At 51.7% G+C, this 17,748-nt stretch overlaps 1 protein-coding gene across 3 annotated transcripts in view; it reads left to right on the top strand.

The window, feature by feature from the left end:
* LHX2 (LIM homeobox 2) overlaps positions 1-17,148 on the top strand; it is a 31,445-nt gene extending 14,297 nt beyond the window's left edge. For 2 of the 3 annotated variants that reach the window (XM_082467819.1, XM_082467817.1), the window contains exons 3-5: positions 786-1,213; positions 6,849-7,054; positions 16,813-17,148. In XM_082467819.1, the coding sequence (XP_082323945.1) occupies positions 786-1,213; positions 6,849-7,054; positions 16,813-17,100 (922 nt within the window). In that variant the 3' untranslated portion in view covers positions 17,101-17,148. The remainder of the gene's footprint in view (positions 1-785; positions 1,214-6,848; positions 7,055-16,812) is intronic. The other variant, XM_082467818.1, reaches the window with a different exon arrangement.
* The last annotated feature ends 600 nt before the right edge of the window (positions 17,149-17,748 follow it).

The raw sequence follows: 17,748 nt of genomic DNA, 5'->3' as shown, positions 1-17,748 counted from the left end.
AAACAGCAATTTGAGGAAAATCTTGGAAAGATCTGTGAAATGTAGGGACCCAGAGAAAAGCAGAAAGTGTCCTCTTCTTAGCTTAGACCAAAAATAAGGTCGGGTTGGGGGTCCTTGCACCCTTCTCCCTTTGAAGTTTCTTGGGTCAACTAGAGGGAACAGAAACAGGCACCCCCTCCCTAAACCCAGGCAGTCTAGGCTGGTGTGGAATAAAGTTGGAGGGAGAGCTGGGGGATTGGATTGGGTGCATTTCCGGGTCTTTCCTGGAGATGGGAGTGAAAGCTGGCCAGGACTGAAGAACGGGAATCACTGACAGACTCCACGTTCCTTGGTTCTCCTCTCTGGGTTTAGGGTTAGGTCTGCTTATTCTCTCTCCCTCTTTCTTTCTTTCTTCCTCTCCCTCTCTCTCTCTCTGTCTCTCTCTGTCTCTCTCCCGTCTCTGTGTTTCTTACAAATTACAAACGTCTGTAGGATGCCCAGGCACTGCTGTGGAGGGCAGGATTAGAGGTTGAGGAAGGGGTAACTGGGAAGTTCCCCTTACTCCCGAGCAAAGGCTTTCCTAGGGCTTGCTCAGACTCTGGGTAAAGTCTTTGTAGGCATGAAAATGGTTAAGGGAAACTATATTTCAGGGTAGGACCAGACCTGGGCCAAAATCTAGTTCCATCTTCCCCCCATCCTCCAAGTTAAGACCTGGTTGCCAGTCTTGAGGAGTGGAGTTCCGCCAGTGGCAGCAGTGGCACTTGGAGGAGGGATATGGGGGGGTACCCAACCGTGTGTCCCCACAGTCCCTCCCTCGATGGTCCCTACAGGCGGTTCTCTGTGCAGCGCTGCGCCCGCTGCCACCTAGGCATCTCGGCCTCGGAGATGGTGATGCGAGCTCGGGACTTGGTTTATCACCTCAACTGCTTCACGTGCACTACGTGTAACAAGATGCTGACCACGGGAGACCACTTCGGCATGAAGGACAGCCTGGTCTACTGCCGCTTGCACTTCGAGGCGCTGCTGCAGGGCGAGTACACCGCGCACTTCAACCACGCGGATGTCGCAGCCGCAGCAGCGGCAGCTGCCGCGGCCAAGAGCGCGGGGTTGGGTGCAGCCGGGGCCAACCCTCTGGGTCTTCCCTACTACAATGGCGTGGGCACGGTGCAGAAGGGGCGGCCGAGGAAGCGCAAGAGCCCCGGGCCCGGGGCGGACCTGGCGGCCTACAACGCTGGTGAGTGCGAGGCGCCCCGAGCGCCCCGACGGGTTGAGGGAAAGTGCACTGCGTCAGTGGCCAAGAGCCGAGTGAATTTCAGTGTCTTATACATGTATACTTATAGCACTCTGGGTACTCCAGCCTTTAGCTTCCCCAGGCCCACCGGACGACCTGGCAGAAGGGACATTAGCTCCCTGGGCTCCAGCCCATGCGCTCTCGGCTGGAGCGGGAGGAGAGGGTGCATTAATGGTCTTGATGCTCTGGGTGCAGGATCACGTCGCTGAGAAATTTTTTAGAAGCAGCTTTTTGGTTTGGGCCTTTTACCCACTTTGCTGTGCAGAAAGTGCAAGGATAGAGAAAACAAGGCAGAGCCGACACCAAACAGGCTCTAGGTTGTCGTGGCTGAGGGAGAGGATCTGGGGCGATGGATGAGCGAAGCAGAGCGGCGGGGGTCCCAAGAGAAAGGACAGGCTGTGGCCTCGGGCACCGAGCTTGGCCTGGCCTGCGGCCGGGGTCATGCGAAGTGTCCTGAGTGCGGCAGGCTCGGGAAACTTGGGCCCAGGAGCCTTTGAGAAAAAGCGGGTCGTAGTGTCCCACCCGATCTTCCTGCTCCGCCAGGTCTCGGTTTTCCTCCGGGGTTCTTCCTCCGAGTTCCGGGTGACAGCGGGGCGCTGGGATGAGAGCCGCGACCCTCCAAAGCCGGCGCCCCGGGTTGGGACCCAGTAGGCCTGGCCTTGCGCCGGGGTAGGGTGGAGGGCTTGTTTCGCATTTCCGGCATCTTTGAACCCCGGGTTGTTCCGGGAGAGGCTCTGCCCCCTCCCGTGTCCCTCCGAGCTCAGGACAGCTGCGGAGGTTCTGAGGCCTGGCACATTGAACCATTAACATCTGCCCAAAGTCTGCAAGGCCGGGAAAGGTTTATGACTCCCCGGGCTTCTGAACTTGATAGAGTTTATTTGCAATTACTTTCTTTATTTCGTCTGCGACAGAATTGGATTCGGAGACTTTGTTTTCTTCCTCCTTTTCCCCTTAGTCTAATGCACAAGTGGAAACAAAACAAAACAAAAACACTGAACTGTGCAGAGAGGGCTGTGGTGGGGAAGAAGTCAGGATTATTTTGATCTTTAAAAATCTGGGCTGGCTCGGGGCGGGGGGCGGGGAGGGGATGAGAGGCGGGTGGGGATCCCCTGTTCGCTCCAACGAAGTTGCTTGTTGGGTGATGGTGGGGCATGTGTGTCTTGGTGTGCGGAGCTGGGAGGAAAATACAGCCCCCGGTCTGGTAAATGGTGAGGTGGCTGCGGCCAGTCTTCGAGGCGGATTTAATATTTGGTGAAGGCTCTACCAGAGATGCGGCTCTCCAAAACTTCCATCCCTCGTCACCCACCACCCTGAATAGACCACACTGAGTCCAGATCAGGTCCCCCAAAACAAAGCCGGTCTATTTATCAAGTGGGGTCGGCCTCCAGTAGGAAGCAGCAGGCGGGCTGGGCCACAGGGCGCGTGGTGGTTGGGAGCGGGATTATGTTTTCCCAGGCAGACAGGTTCGCAGCCGGGTTTGCAACTGAAAGGTAGGAGGTACCGAGGTGTATTTGTGCTTTTTGCTGCTCCGCCGCCTTCCCTGGCGAGGCCGCGCCGCACTGAGCAAGATGTGGCTGGAGGCTGAGTTTCAGAGGAGCTGGCATCTCTAGGAGACTTCCCCACGCATATCATCTCGTCATTTTCTCTTTGGTCCCTCTCTTCCTTTTTTTTCCTTTCGGCTCTCTAGGCTCCACTTTCTCTCTCTGCGTGCGTCTCCCGTTTCTCTGTTCCTGTCTCTTTCTCTCTCGACGCTCACGTCTCTGGCCTTGGCCCGGGCTTAACCGCGCACTGCGTGCCGCCGGTGGCTTTGCGGCTCGCTTACGCGGGGCTCCCGGGACTAGGTTGGGAAAAGGGGGAGCCTCCCTGGCCGCTCCTGCCCGGCCAGGCCTCCCCTGGTCTGGCTGCTGTCCCCCTCCCTCCCCTCCCGGCGCTGGCAGGAGAGAAATGGCCGCAGTGTGGGCCGTGGGGTCGCTGGGGCTGGAAAGAGGGCCCCGTGGAGGGTGAGATTTCGGAGGTGTGTCCGGGCAAGTGTGTGTGTGCGTTGTGTGCGTGATTCTTACTGTGAGGACTCGAGCTTGTTTGTGTGAGTGTCCCGCACCCAGGGGCCCAGCCACACGGACCCCCTGCAAAGCCCATCGCTGTGGGGGACAGTCCGGTGGAGGAGCGGCGGCACCTCACTAGAACGCGGTGAGCTCGGGCAGAGTGGCGAGGGGGCGCCGTCGGTGCGCCCGGCCCTTCGCTTAGGGAAGGGCAGTTAGAGCGGCGGGGCCGCAGGGTAGGAAAGTCCTTCCGGGGCGATGGCCCGCGGTCCTCCTCTGGCTGCCCCTCTGGTCCAAGAGCGCAGCCCAGGTCCCGGAGGCGGAACTGAAACCTACCCCACCCCGGAGCGTGGCTGCCCGCCGGCCGGGGTCGCGGACAAGGCCGCCGGAGACCGTGAAGGGCCCGGGCCGCACGCTTTGCGCCCGGGTTTGCGCGCCGCGGCCACGGGAGTCCCGCGCGGACCGGCCGGATGCCCGGGCCTCCCCCAGCCCCAGCTTTCTGTGTGTGTGTGTGCCTGGCGGCATAATTACTGATTTGATTCCAATCCATTATTTAGACAATTGAACCTACAATCTAGTCTTTAGTAAAATGAGGCGAAGTCAGATTTGATTACAGGTTCAGTCCCAGCGACAAGAGCTCGAAACCCGATGGGTTAATAACAGATCACGAGTAAATTATTCATGATTTTACGAGCTCTTTAGCTCCATTGAATCGGCCTAATTGAGAGGAAAAAAAAAAAAAGGAGCGAGAAAGCTTGGTCCTCCCCGTCCCCTCGTCGTCCCCTTGCTCCTCCCCGGACCCGATCCTGGGGAACCGCGATCCGTCTGGGGAGCTGGGGGCGAGAGTGGGGGGCCTGGGGCACCGATCAAATCTGGGCTCAACAGCCTCTTTGCCCCCAGCGCAGACCCCTGCCCCAGCCGCTGGCTGGCCTCGGCCTCCCTGCCTTGGGCCGACTCCTTTTCTGCCCTCCTCTCCTTTTCCCCCTTTCCCGTTTTCACCACTCCCCAGCCTGTAACAGCTTCGAAAAAGCCACCCGGCAGGGACCCAGTCTCCCTGAGACCTGGGATTCAGTTCCTTGGCCTGGACCCTCCACCACACAACATCCCTACTATTTCCGGGCCTTGCTGTCCCCTCAGGCTCTCTCTGTGTCTCTCCTGGTTTCTTTCTGTCTTTGTAGCTGTCTCTCTTTGGTTCTCTCCATATCCACTGCTTTCTTTTCCTCTGCCTCTTCTCTCTTTTTTCCTGGCTCTGTCCATTTTCCCTCCCTACCATCTCTCCTTTTCTCTCCATTCTCTCTGTCTTTCTACATCTGTCTCTTTATTTCCTTTCTCTGCCCTTTCTTTCTCCCTCCCCCAAACCACCTTCCCCCATCTAGGCCTCACTCAGGGCATGTCCCTTGGGTTCGTGGGGCGCCAGGGTCCCCATGGAGCTCATTAACAGCAGCAAGGCCCAGGCAGGGGCTGGGCGGAGGAATGGGCCCAGAGATCCCCTGTGGGGAGGCCTGCCCCCCCCTTCCTGTGGAGCTGGGGACTAGGGGCAAGAAGAGGGTTGCTCCCCACAGCGGGGGCAGGGCAGTTTCCATGGATCCCATTTGGAGTCATTCTGTGATCCCCTTTAAACTGCTGGATCCCCGTTCTTCACTCTGAGCACTCTCAGTGGGAGTAGCCCGGCTGGAGGACTTGGGTGCCTGGGTGCCTATGGGAGGAGCCCTTAGGAGGTGTAGCCACTTGCTGACAACTCCTAGGTTAGGGACAAGACCAGCATCTTGTGAATGTTTTCTGCAAGGGACCACTCCTCACTTGGGCAGGGGAGGAGTAGGTCACCAGGAGAGCAGGAGTACTTCTGAGGTAGTATTGCCAGATAAAATGCAGGGCTCCCAGTTATATTTGAATTTTGGGTAAACGACAAGTAAATTTTTTTAGTGTAAGTGTATCCCATACAACATTTGAATTTTAAATAAACAATGAATAATTTTTTAGTATGAGTGTATACCATGCGATATTTGAAATTTAGGCAAACAACGAATCAGTTTTCAGTATAGGTATGTCCCATGCAATATTTGAGACATCATACTAAAAAATTGTTCATTGTTTATTTGAAATTCAAATTTAACTGGACAACCTGTATTTTTATTTGCTGAATTTGCAGCTCTATTATGGGCATGTGATGAGACAGGAGATATTCCCAGTTGCCCACTTTAGGGGTAATGAATTAATCTCCTATGAGGCATTCCCCAAAGTAAGACCTTACGTGTGGGATGGCTCAGGATGTATTGAGGGGATCTTGGAGAGGGGTCCTGTGTGTCCCCATCAGCCACCAGGTTGCTAAGCAACTTTCTGAGGCCCAAGTTTTCCATCCCTGTCCCCAACCCCAGTGCCTTCCAGGCATTGACAGGCCCAGCTGGGCCCCTTCTGGATGGGGACGGGCTCCCCAAAGAGTCATGCTTCATCTTTGCCTGCCTTTGTGGTGTAGGGGAAAGAAACAGCAAGGAGGAAAGCACTGCAGTGTTGAATCTAGGCTCAGCCGTAACCAATGGTGTGGCTTTATTTCCCTTAGCATTAGTTTCCTCATCTCTAAAATGGGGTGAATAGCAGTAGCCACCTCTTGGAGCAGTAGTGAAGCCCCCCTCCCCCCATGTATGTAGAGCCAAAGGCATACCCTGGGTGTGGCATACATGTTAATTTCTTCCTCCAGCTTCCTTCCCTTTTGGTTAGAACTCTGCCACTCCATGAGATTTGCAAAGATCGCTTAACCTCCCTGCCTCATTCACCTCATTTGTCAAACTGGGAAACAACTGCCTCATAGGGCAGTGGTGAGGATTAAGCTACAAAATACAGTTTCCAACCTTCGACCCAGTGCCTGCGGCCCAGGGCTAAGGGATCGTGCAGTACCTTTGGTTGTAGGAACTGATGAGGGAGAAATGAAAGTGAGTGGAGGGTATGGAAAGTGAGTTGAAGTCTGTGACTTCCAGGTGCCTGCCCCAGACACTGTGTGGGGGGAAGGGGCAGGGGAGACTGGAGACTGCATTCCTCCTTAGGGAGTGCAGGGAGAAACGGGAAGATCATGGGCCTGCCGTCTGCAGTCAAGTGACTTCCCTTTCGGAGCCTCAGTTTCAATATCTGTAAAAAGGGGGAAATAATGCTTGGCTCAAAGGGTTGTTTTGAGGATGAAACTGCATGTAAAGCCCTTTAGCACATCTTGTGGAGTGAATGTCATTGACAAGTTGTAGCTGTTGTTGTTATTATTACTATTATTATTGTAACATGATGGCTCAGAATGGTTTTTGGATTCTCCTAGAGCTAGGTTTGAATCCACCATTTCCTAGCTGAGTGACCCTGGGCAGATGGCTCTCTCAACCTCAAACTCCCCTGTAAATCTATAAAATGGGATAATATCTCCATCTCAGCGGGGTACGGCACCTGCCGTGTGGTCCTGAGGCTAGAAACATTTGGCGAAGCGTGGGGTGGGTGTGGACTTGGCAGTGTTGTGGGGGTCCGGGCCAGGAGGTTCACCTGCTGCCTCTGCGTTCCTTCCCCAGCCCTGAGCTGCAATGAGAACGATGCGGAGCACCTGGACCGCGACCAGCCGTACCCGAGCAGCCAGAAGACGAAGCGCATGCGCACCTCCTTCAAGCACCACCAGCTTCGGACCATGAAGTCTTACTTTGCCATTAACCACAACCCCGACGCCAAGGACTTGAAGCAGCTCGCGCAAAAGACGGGCCTCACCAAGCGGGTCCTCCAGGTCAGCCGGGCCGGGGCTAGGGGTGGGGGCATCTGTGGCGTCAGGACCTGGGGTGGAATCCCACAATGGCCGTGGGCCTTGGAAGGACCTTCCACTCTACGTCCGCCTATCTCTTTATCTTTCTCTGTTCTCTTTCTCCATCTCTTCAGTCTATCTCTAGCTGTATTTCAATATTTTTTTTCCATTCTAACTTTGTCTTCTCTCCTTCAAGTTTTGTCCCTCAGTGTTTCTGTTTTGTGTCTGTGTGTCCCTCTGTCCTCTTTGTCTACACACTCAGTCTCTTTTCTTTCTTGTAAGCAATTCTTAGTTGCTATTTATTACCCAAGTGACACTCAAATATGTTCATGTTGTAAAAGGTTCTAGCATTTCAGTTAAACCAGTCTGCAACCCCCCACCCCCCCACCAGCAACCTTGGCCCCTTAAACCAGGATGCCCGTCCAAGGCACCTGCTGTTAGCCGTTTGCTCCTTCTGCTTCTTGCTCCTCACTTGCTCTCTCTAGTTTCTCTCTCTCTCTCTCTTTTTTTTTTTTTTCCCTGTCTCTCTCTAGATTTACCTTCTGTTTCTTTGTTGTTTCTCAGACTCTCCCAGAAGCAAGGTTTGTAAGGGAGAGGGATTAGGGCAGATCCCCTGGATGGAAGTAGATGGGTGCCTCTGAAAACAAGCAGCATTGCACTTGTATGAGGGTGCTTTCTTGATAGAGAGGATCCAGAGCTTTCACCAGATTTCCTAAGGGTCTGTCCACCACCCCCAAAATGTTAAGAACCCCATTTGGGGATACAGGCATCCCAGCTGCCTGTATGACCCAAACTTGTGGCAGAGCCTTGGGTCACCACTTTTTAAATCTTCAGCTCCTCCTCTTACTCGTTTCATGGTCCTGGGCAAGTCACCTAACTCCTCTGAGCCTCAGTTTCCTTATATATGAAATGGGCAGAAGAAATTACACTGAAGGCTTATTGGAGGAGCAATTGAGATAACGTAAGTGCCCATCACAGTAGCTGACAACCGCTCAGTGGATGGTAGCTAGGATAACATTAACTAGATTAATCAGTTAACTGATATTAACTAGTATAAACAATTATTCTGGTGGCTGGACTTCAGTTTCCCCATCTGTACAATGATAAGGTGGGAGACTATCTCCCTTTATAGCTAGTTTAACCAATTTATTCCTCAGAACGTGTGACTGTAGGGATAACAAGGCACATTTTTGGGTAAGAAAATCGGGAGACGATGTGAGTTGACTATGGTCCCACAGCAGGAGGAGTGGTGCTGGGATTTGAGTGCAGGCCAGTCCGACCGACCCCCTAGCCCCAAGTTTTTGAGGACTGAGGGCCCAGGGGTGGGCGGCGACACCGAGTGGGTGAGGGTGATGGTGACGACACCGAAGGCTGTGGATCCACCCTAAGTTTTCTTGCGAGTCTGTTAGAACTTTTAAAAAAGCATCTTGGAGGTGACAGCGGTGGCGGGATGGGACTGTGACGCGGGCGAGGGTCCGCAGATCTCCGGGAAGCCCGGAGTCTGGGCCCCCAGGCCGGCTGGGCCCGGCTGCCAGCCCAGCGCCCCGCGACGGGGCTGGCGCAGCTTGGTCTCGCGCGGGCTCAGTGACGTAGCGGAGGGAGCTGAGGGCCCGCCAATGAAACACCGATGCGCCTCTCTGGGCCCGCCCCCCGCCCTGGAGCTCCGCGCGGGCCCCGCCCCTCCTGTTAGGGATCCGTTTTGCCCAAGGTCCTTCTGACCAGGGCCCGAGAAGAGGCGGCCCTTTGGGGTCTCAGATCCCGCTGGTCCGTTTTCCTCCGACTTTTCCTTTTGGGGATTAGGTCGGGCGACTCTCCTTGGCGCCCCCTCTGTTCCTCAGCCCTGGGCGAATTTGGACGGAGGATCTGTGGTTGCCGCCTTTTCTCTGATTAGTAGTCCTTCCTCTCTCTAGATGCCGTTATGGTGAGTTGGTGGGGGGGAGAGGGATCCGTGAAAAAAGCCCTAAGAGCAGGCAGGGGCAGGAACAGGGGCTTGAAGTCAGGCAGAGCTGGGTTCCGTTCTGCCCCTCTACTCACCGGCAGTGTGTCTTGCACAAATTAGTTACCCTCTCTGAGCCATAGCTTTCTCATCTGTAAAATGGGCACCATTAGGGCACATACCTCGCCAATTATCCAGATTAAGTGAAATAAAGAGTAAATGTCCATGGTTGGGTCTGAATCTGGAGTGGGGAGCTGATCTCTGCTGGCCTTGGTAAGGCAGGAAGCTTGATTTAGGAACACATTGGATTTCCAGCATAGTTATCTCTCATTCTTTCATCTGACCAAATAGCTATTGGCACCAGGCCCTGGAGACACAGAGGTGAATGAACCACAGTCCTGGCCCTGAAGAAATTCACCTATTAGGTGTCGAGACAGACCCACAATCGGTTTTCCCATAGTGTGATCAGTCGGGAGAGAGTTTCTATGGGAGACCAGGGGAGAGATCAACTACCTACCCTGTGTGTGAGGAAGGGTTCATCTGTGTGACCTGGGTCTAGACTTGCCCTTCCTCCCCTAAAATCCTGAGCCAGGGCTGTTCACACCTGCATGCCCTCTCCACCATGGGGACTCAGAAAAGCCTGGGCATGGGACTAGTTGAGAGAGAGAATCACTGATAGAAGCACTAATCAATAAATGTTTGAGTGCTCTACTATGTGTCTACTATGTGTTGAAAGACTCATGAAGTGCATTTGCTCATTGAGTCCTCACTATCAGGCATCATGATCCCTTCTCCTCCACTGTACAGATGAGAACATTGAGGCCCAAATGATTTCCACTTGCCCCAAGTCACACTTTGCTGGTAAGTAGCAGAGCTGGATCCAAATCCAGGCACATCTGATCAGTGGGCATTGCTCTTTCTCCTCTAAGCCAACCCAGCAGTGGCAGCCTCTGAGTGTGAGTATCATTTATGGCCTGTACGTTGTTGGGGTGAGGGCAGTCATACCCACAGGACACATCAGACCCCTGTTCTCCCTCCTCCCAGACCTCCCAATCTCCTGCACAAATGCTTAGTGTTCCCTAACAGCACAGCAGCTCATGATTATGCAGCAGTTTGCAAAGCATTGTCTTTCCAGCCACTCATCTTCCTTACCTTAATATTTTCCTCCCCATTTTACAGATGAGAAGCTTAAGAACTAGTGAGATGAAGTGATTTACTTGAGGACACAGGAGCCAGGCATTGGCAGGGTGGGGCTCTCTCCCAGGTGTTCTGACTACTGATGGGCCAGCTGGGGGAGATGAGATGGGGGCAGTTTGGGGCGAGGCAGCTGGTGGTGTGGCTTTGGAAGGTAACATATAGATTAAAGTCCTTTCTGACATAACAACAATGTGATTTGGGCACTTTAACTTCTCCTCTCAGAGCCCAATTCCTTGTCTTTGAAGTGGAGATAATAATAGTTTGTACCTTGAGGATTCCTGAGGATTGAGACAATGAATGGGAAGGCTCCAGCATGGTGCCTGGTGGTACAAAGTAGACAAAGTAGGTGCCCATGAAATGGCTTCTCATCACTGGCTACACAAGCTTAATTGTGCTAGGCCTTGGGTGCCCCCTGCAGGTTGTGGTCCACCTCGACCCTGGGGAGAGAGTCTGCAGGGCGGGGCAGGTTAAGGTTGAGGCTGTGTTCCCAGAAGTGGATGATGTAGGGGTGTGTGTGTGTGTGTGTGTGTGTGTGTGTGTGTGTGTGTGTGTGTGTGTGTGTGTGTGTGTGTGTGTGTGTGTGTGTGTCTCTAGGGATTCTAGGCTGTTACTGAATCTGTAATGCAGAAGCATCAACATGGCAGGCCCGGGATGCAGTATCCCTGCTGGAATTTGGAGCTGATACGAGGTCCAGACTCAGCCCTCCCACTTACTCTCTGAATGGTCATGAGCAAGTGACTTAACCTCCCTGAGCTTCAGCTATAAAATGGGGATGATAACAGTGCCTCACTAGGTGGTTGCAAGGAGTAAGTAAGATGACATAAAGTGTAATTTATAAAGTATATATGAGGGACTCAATGCATATTAATTTCGTACACATTTACCTAGTAAGGTTCAGTCTACCATCCCCTTTTGCACACATTTAAAAATTTTAATTATCTTCATTTTGCAGATGAGGAAACTGAGGTTCAGAGAGGCTAAAACCCTTGCACTGAGTCTCACAGCTAATAAGTGATAGGAGGAGTCAAGCCCAGATTGGTCTGATTCCACAGCTCTTTCCAATATGGCACAGCGGAGGGATTGTGATTCTCAGCACCCCCTCCCCTTGGATCTAGCTGCCGAACGCAGCAGGACAGATGGGGGACAAGGGGAGGAGTGAGTCATAGGTGCCATGTCTTGGTAGGAAAGCAGGAATTCTGTTGTAAAGCAGGAATTCTGTTGTAAAGCCCTAGGGGCGTAAAAAGTGCTCAAAATTGTCACCAGCAGCAGCAGCATGACAATCACAGTACTCACTTGTCACCAGTGGGCAAGGTGACCGGGAGACAGAATGGCCCCTTGGACCGAAGTCCATTAAGACATTAAGCTTTACCAGTTCTTGGAGAGCATTGCTCAGCACATCCATGCGCCGCCTCTGCATTGCCTCTCTTCCTTCCTGGGGAAGGATTAGGAAGGCAGAACATTAAGGTGCCCTAGGCTGGGGAAGGGGCTGGTGAGCTGATGGATTTGGATGGGTGAACGTCTCCTCAGGGGTTCCCAGTGTGACTTTGAAGGAAAATACATTTTAACAACCAGCAGTTTAAAAGCATTCTTCAGATGACCAGTTAGTCATCATTAACCTATGTGAGAACTCAAGAACTGAGGACACTGGCTTTCCTCCGTTCACTCACTTCAACAAATACACTGACCTGCCATGTTCTGGGCGGGGCATGAGGTACTGAGGATTCAGGGGTGACCCTGGCAGTGAACAGGCCCGGCTGGAATGTACAGTCCACAGGGGAGACAATGTCCAGCAAGGTATTGTATAAATAATTAAAATGGTGATAAGATTGACCTCTATATTTTTCTGTATATTTGAAATATCTCATAGTAAAAATATCTTTTAATGATTCCAGGGCCAAATAAGTTTGGGAAATGCCAAAGATTGACTGCGTCCTTCTCTTAGAGATCAGAGCACACTGGCATTAATACAGGCATTGAGAAATCTTGAAGAGATTCAACTTTGTCTAGTCTAACATTTCCCAAGTGTATTTGGCCACAGAACCCTTATTTAACTCTTGACAAAAATAAAATAGAAGAAGTGCTAGGATGGAAAAATATAGGGGTGCAACGAGAGCATAAACACGGGGACCTGACCTGGGGAGGGAGGTGGTCAGGAGTGGCTTCCCTGAGGAGGTGAGGTTTAAACTAGGACTTCAGTTCATTGAGCCTCAGCTTCCCCACCTGTAAAATGGGGAGAGTGAGCATTGTTCTGCATGTCATTTGCACAGGGCTGTACAGAGTGTTTGATCTAGTCACGGATGGTTGAAGTTGGATGGAATTTCATAGGTGATTTGGCCCAAATCTCTCCGTTTAGAAGAGAGGAAACTGAAGCCCAGAGAGGTGGAGTGACTTGTTCAAGGCCCCGGAGCAAAGTAGTTGTAGCCCTGGAACTGGAACCAAGGGGTCCTGATATCCAGTCCACTGCTCCTTATTTTTTATTCTTTAAAGAAAACTTTCTTTAAAGTTTATAAAATAATAGAACCACCATACAGGCAGGTTAGAAAACTAGGGGGGAAAATTACCCATATGAAGACACAGGAAACCAGTAATCCAGGTGTGCAGTTTAGAAGTTAAGTAGTGGGTAGGGGCGTGGGCCCAGCTTGCTGGGATGCACATCTCATCTCTGCGTCTTTGGCTGGGCTCTGGGCCTCAGTCTGCTCACCTGACGATAGTATCAGTGCTGACCTTGTAAGGCACTAACAGGAGTTCATATGTGTAAAATCCTTAGAACTTTGCTTAGACGTTGCCTTCTGAGTGAATAATATTCATCGTTATTATTTGCTTTATGAAGTTGCAATACCAGAGGATGTCATTTTGTTATTCTTCTTTTTCCTCACATAACATTCATCACAAGACATTTCCTCTGCGACTGCGTGGAGTGGCTGTGTCGTGACTTCCACTTGTCCCATCTGGTCGGATGCTTTGGATGCAGCCATTGGTTTTGATGTCATAAAAAGAAACTGCCAGTGGACATTTTTGGGCTTGAAGCGTTTGTCTTTTGGCTGGTTTCCTTAGTGGCCCTGGAGGGGATCTGTGGGGCAGAGTGGGTTTCCCACTGGCCCTCCTGGTCTCCTTGATGAAGGAATCCTGGGGAAGGGGATTTGCAAGGCAAAGCTCAGCCTTCGGTGCCAGGGGGTGTCTGAGGAGGAGCCGTGTAACCATGTGGGCTTCCTCCTCCACCCAGGACCTGCTGGGGATCCCCTGGGCACCTGACTGAGGTACTCCCTGGAGATGAAGAGAGAGGGCTGTCAGTTTAAGAAGATGGGTGGGTAGAGCAGATCATCTTCCTTGTTGCAGCTGCCAGGGAATCGTAGCCTGTCAGCACCCCAAGAGGCCATAGAGATCATATGGTGTGGTCCAACCCCCTTGTTGTACAGGTAGGGAAACTGAGGCAGACCCAGAGGTAAGGGACTAGCAGAGGTCACTTGATTGGTCAGTGGCAGAACCAGAGCTGGAAGCTACAGCCTGTGCTCTTTCCACCACATCGTAGTTGCTTCTGTGTTTATTCACTCATTCATTCATTCATTCATTCATTCATTCACTGACTCACTCCGGATCATGTAGTAGGGAAAGCATGGACTTTTTATGGCAGATAATCCTGGATCCTAATCTCAGTTTGGCCTCTGTGTGACCTTGGGCAAGTGACTTTACCTCTCCAAGCCTCTCTGGTTTTAAATCTATAAAGTGGGGATAATGATAGTACCTCCCTACTTGGCCTATCATGGAGATAACCTGTGACCGTGCATGTTAGAGGATGGCCGGGTGCCCGGCATGAAGAGGTCTGTAAATATTATCTGTTAGTATTACTATTAACTCAATGCATGTGACTGATTCTTAATCTTTGCCAGTCCCTCTGCCATATCCCCAGGATATAAAGATGACTTAGACAAGGTCCCTGTCCCAGCAACCTCTTGGGAGGGGATTTTTTTTTGAAATACCCAGGAGAATTCTGGTGATGCCTGGCTTAAGGTGAGAAACAAACTCCACACAAACCCCCGCAGCATCTGGCTTTTAGTTGAGTTGTTGACTTTCATCCACCAGATTCCCAGCACCTCAGATTCAGTAAAGCAGAGAAGGCAGTTGTGGAAGATGGTGTCATTGTTTACAAACCTCTATTAGGGGCAACGCCAGAGAAATAGCAAACAGCCAGCAACTAACTGGTTCCAGCCCTTCCCAAGGGCTTGGAGCCCCGGACCGATGGGCGATGCACTGCCCCCGGGGCTTCCCGCTCCTGCTACCACTTGGAGAGTCAGGCCCACAGGACGCTCACAGGGCCACACATGCTCAGGACAGGACGGTGGCAAGAGCGTCACGGCTCCAGCCTTCCTCGTCCCCAATCTGCAGTGTTACTTTGGGGAAGTCGCCTCTTCTCTCTGAGGGTCTCTGGGGGCTTTCTCCATCATTTTCTCCATCGGTCATTCTCTGGGCCAGACGGACACAGAGTCCCACCTCTGTAGATTTCTGCAGGCCGGGCGGGGAAGGAGCCCCCATCACAAGAAGTGCCTATCGAGGCTGGTCTTAGAAGCACTGTACTTACTTGCAAGCCCCCAGAAGAGGTGATGGGCTTGCTTTGGGCAAAGGCCAGGGAAAATGTGCTTTCTTCCTGGAAAGATCCAGCGGGAGAGAGCTTTGTTTCCCGACTTCACAGGGTCTGCGTCTCCCTCCTTACTCCAGGATTCTAAAGGCTGTGCTTTTTTTTTTTTTTTTTAATTCTCCTGGGATCTTTTTTTTTTTTTTTTAATAAATTTATTTATTTATTTTTGGCAGTGTTGGGTCTTCGTTTCTGTGCGAGGGCTTTCTCTAGTTGCGGCGAGCGGGGGCCACTCTTCATTGTGGTGCACAGGCCTCTCACTGTCGCGGCCTCTCTTGTTGTGGAGCACAGGCTCCAGACACGCAGGCTTAGTAGTTGTGGCTCACGGAGCTAGTTGCTCCATGGCATGTGGGATCTTCCCAGACCAGGGCTCGAACCCGTGTCTCCTGCATTGGCAGGCAGATTCTCAACCACTGCGCCACCAGGGAAGCCCCAAGGCTGTGCTTTTTAATTGAGCCCAAGTTGTATCAGGCCACCAAAAAGAGGATTTGAGGCCGCAGGCCCCTGTAGCTGGGGTGGTCCCCAGGGGAGGGTGGGGCCGAGGGCTGGCCCTTCCGATCCTTGTCTGAGACACTAGGAAGACAGGAGATGCAGGCGCACCTGGAAAGATGCAGCTGGACACCCTAGAATCTGTTCAGTTCCCCAAGGCCCTCTGTTTTATTGGGAGGCTTCCGGCGAGTGTTTTCTTCACACAAAGGGAAGGGAAGGGGCCCTGCCCTTTGGGCTTTTTTCTCTGGGAGATACAACCTCCCACCCCAGCCCCCAACCCTCCTCCCCCCAGATTTTCTTGGCTTCTCCCAAAGTACTTTGAGGACCTCGGGGTACAGCGGGATCTCTCTGTGCAGTTCGATGGGTGGGCATACTGGCTGGGGGGTGCTGTGTAGATAAGTATCGATGCTTCGTGTGTACAGGCTTGTGTGCAGTGGTGTGGGTGCGGATGTATGCGTGTGTCAGTGCTCAAGGGAAAATGAAAGCAAACCCTTATTCTCTCTCTTGGGCATTCTTTTCACACCGAGCTCAGTAACTGGGCCCCCCACCCCAGCTCCCTCGTAAAGGATCCTGGGACATGGCAGGTCGGGAGAGGGAATCTTTCGTCGGGCAGCTCTTCCCATTCTGTCCACTCCGCCCTGAGACCTGAAACCCAGTGGTCCAGGATGCTGGCGGCTTCTCCAGCAGATAGTGGTGGGGATTAGGAGCTGCGTCTTTTTCTTCCTCTTAGTGACTCTTTATTGACTGACTCCTGTGTGTTCTTTACATCGTTCTGGTATTTACCAGACTTGCCATGAAAAACTTGAAAAATGGTACCCACAAGAATTTGTGGGATCTCTTGCCCGCTTAAAGGCGACTGCCAAAAAAACGAACCTCTCAACCATGGTGAAAAATGATCGAGATTTGGTTTGTGTGAATCTCCCAGAACAGAATAGAAATGCTATGTGAGCCACATATGTAATTTTACATTGAAAACTTTCCAGTAGCCACATTAAAAAAGCAAAAAGAAACCTGTAAAATTAATTTTAAGGATATATCCTGTTTGACCCCATATGTCCAATATATTGTCATTTCAACATGTAATCAAAATAAAAATTACCATCGAGATATTCTACTTCCTTCAAATCTGATGTGGTTCTCACCTATAGACCAGCCATCTTCGGGCTAGCCACATTTCAAGTGCTGGGTGGCCACATGCGGCTAGTGGCTACAATATTTGAGAACCTTCTAACAGAAGGGGAAACCCAGTAACAGGCAATTCGAGGAAAGGACATTTTTATTGTATTAACAATAAAAATACAAAACAAAATATTGCCAGCCCAAATTTTTAATACACGCCCCCCGCCCCCCGTCCCCCCCCCCCCCACCCCCGCATTCCGGCAGAACACCGATTGGCATCTCTGAGTTAAACAGTCCGGGGGCATGCTCTGCCCTTCTTCTCCTCGTCCTGCCCGCCTTCCTCTGACCAGCCCTTCCCTCTCCCCGACGCAGGTCTGGTTTCAGAACGCCCGGGCCAAGTTCAGGCGCAACCTTTTACGGCAGGAAAACACTGGCGTGGACAAGTCGACGGAGGCGGCGCTGCAGACGGGGACGCCGTCGGGACCGGCCTCGGAGCTGTCCAACGCCTCGCTCAGCCCCTCCAGCACGCCCACCACCCTCACAGACTTGACTAGCCCCACCCTGCCGACTGTGACGTCCGTCTTAACTTCTGTGCCTGGCAACCTGGAGGGCCACGAGCCTCACAGCCCCTCGCAAACGACTCTTACCAACCTTTTCTAATGATTCTCGGCCCCCCGCCCCCGCCCCACAATTTCTTTAAAAAAGAAATTATCTTTAGTTGAATTCCAAGTGTATTTTAAAATAGAGGCTTTGAGCAACTAACTAACCACATTTTAGGATCTCGCCTGGAAAATGAGGAAGAAAATAACTACGCCCCTTGCTGACACAGCGGTGTGGAGTGGAATTACTTGGAAGATCTATCTGCAACACAACATTTGTGTCACTGTACAGTTTTGTGGACTGAGCGAGGAAAAACAACAAATAATTTAAGTTGGCTAGAGCTTCTGTATTTTCAAAGACTGCCACGTGCCTTAGGAATACTGTTTTATCTCCATACTTTGGATGACTTGTTCATTTTTCTCTCCCTCTTTTTCTCTCTGTATATTTATGACCAGAGCAAAAATGTAAAAAAAAAAAAAAAAAAAAGTTTGTTATTACTTTGAATAGTCCTAAAAAAGAAAAAAAAAAAAAATCAAACCCCCTCCAACAGTCGCTTTGTTGTTTTAGAATTTTAAGGTGGAAGTCTGTTCAAATATCAGAATTTGTAAAATCTAACCAGTAATAAAACCACTTATTGAAACTAGCTGGTGCCACTGCTGTTTAGAGGTGTGCCAAATTCACAGGACTTAAGAGTCTTACTGAAGCCCA

Source organism: Balaenoptera physalus (genome assembly GCF_965194825.1).
Source record: "Balaenoptera physalus genome assembly, chromosome: 7".
Classification (NCBI taxonomy): domain Eukaryota; kingdom Metazoa; phylum Chordata; class Mammalia; order Artiodactyla; family Balaenopteridae; genus Balaenoptera; species Balaenoptera physalus.
The sequence above is the reverse complement of the archived record's forward strand: the minus strand, read 5'-3'. Positions and strand labels throughout refer to the sequence as shown.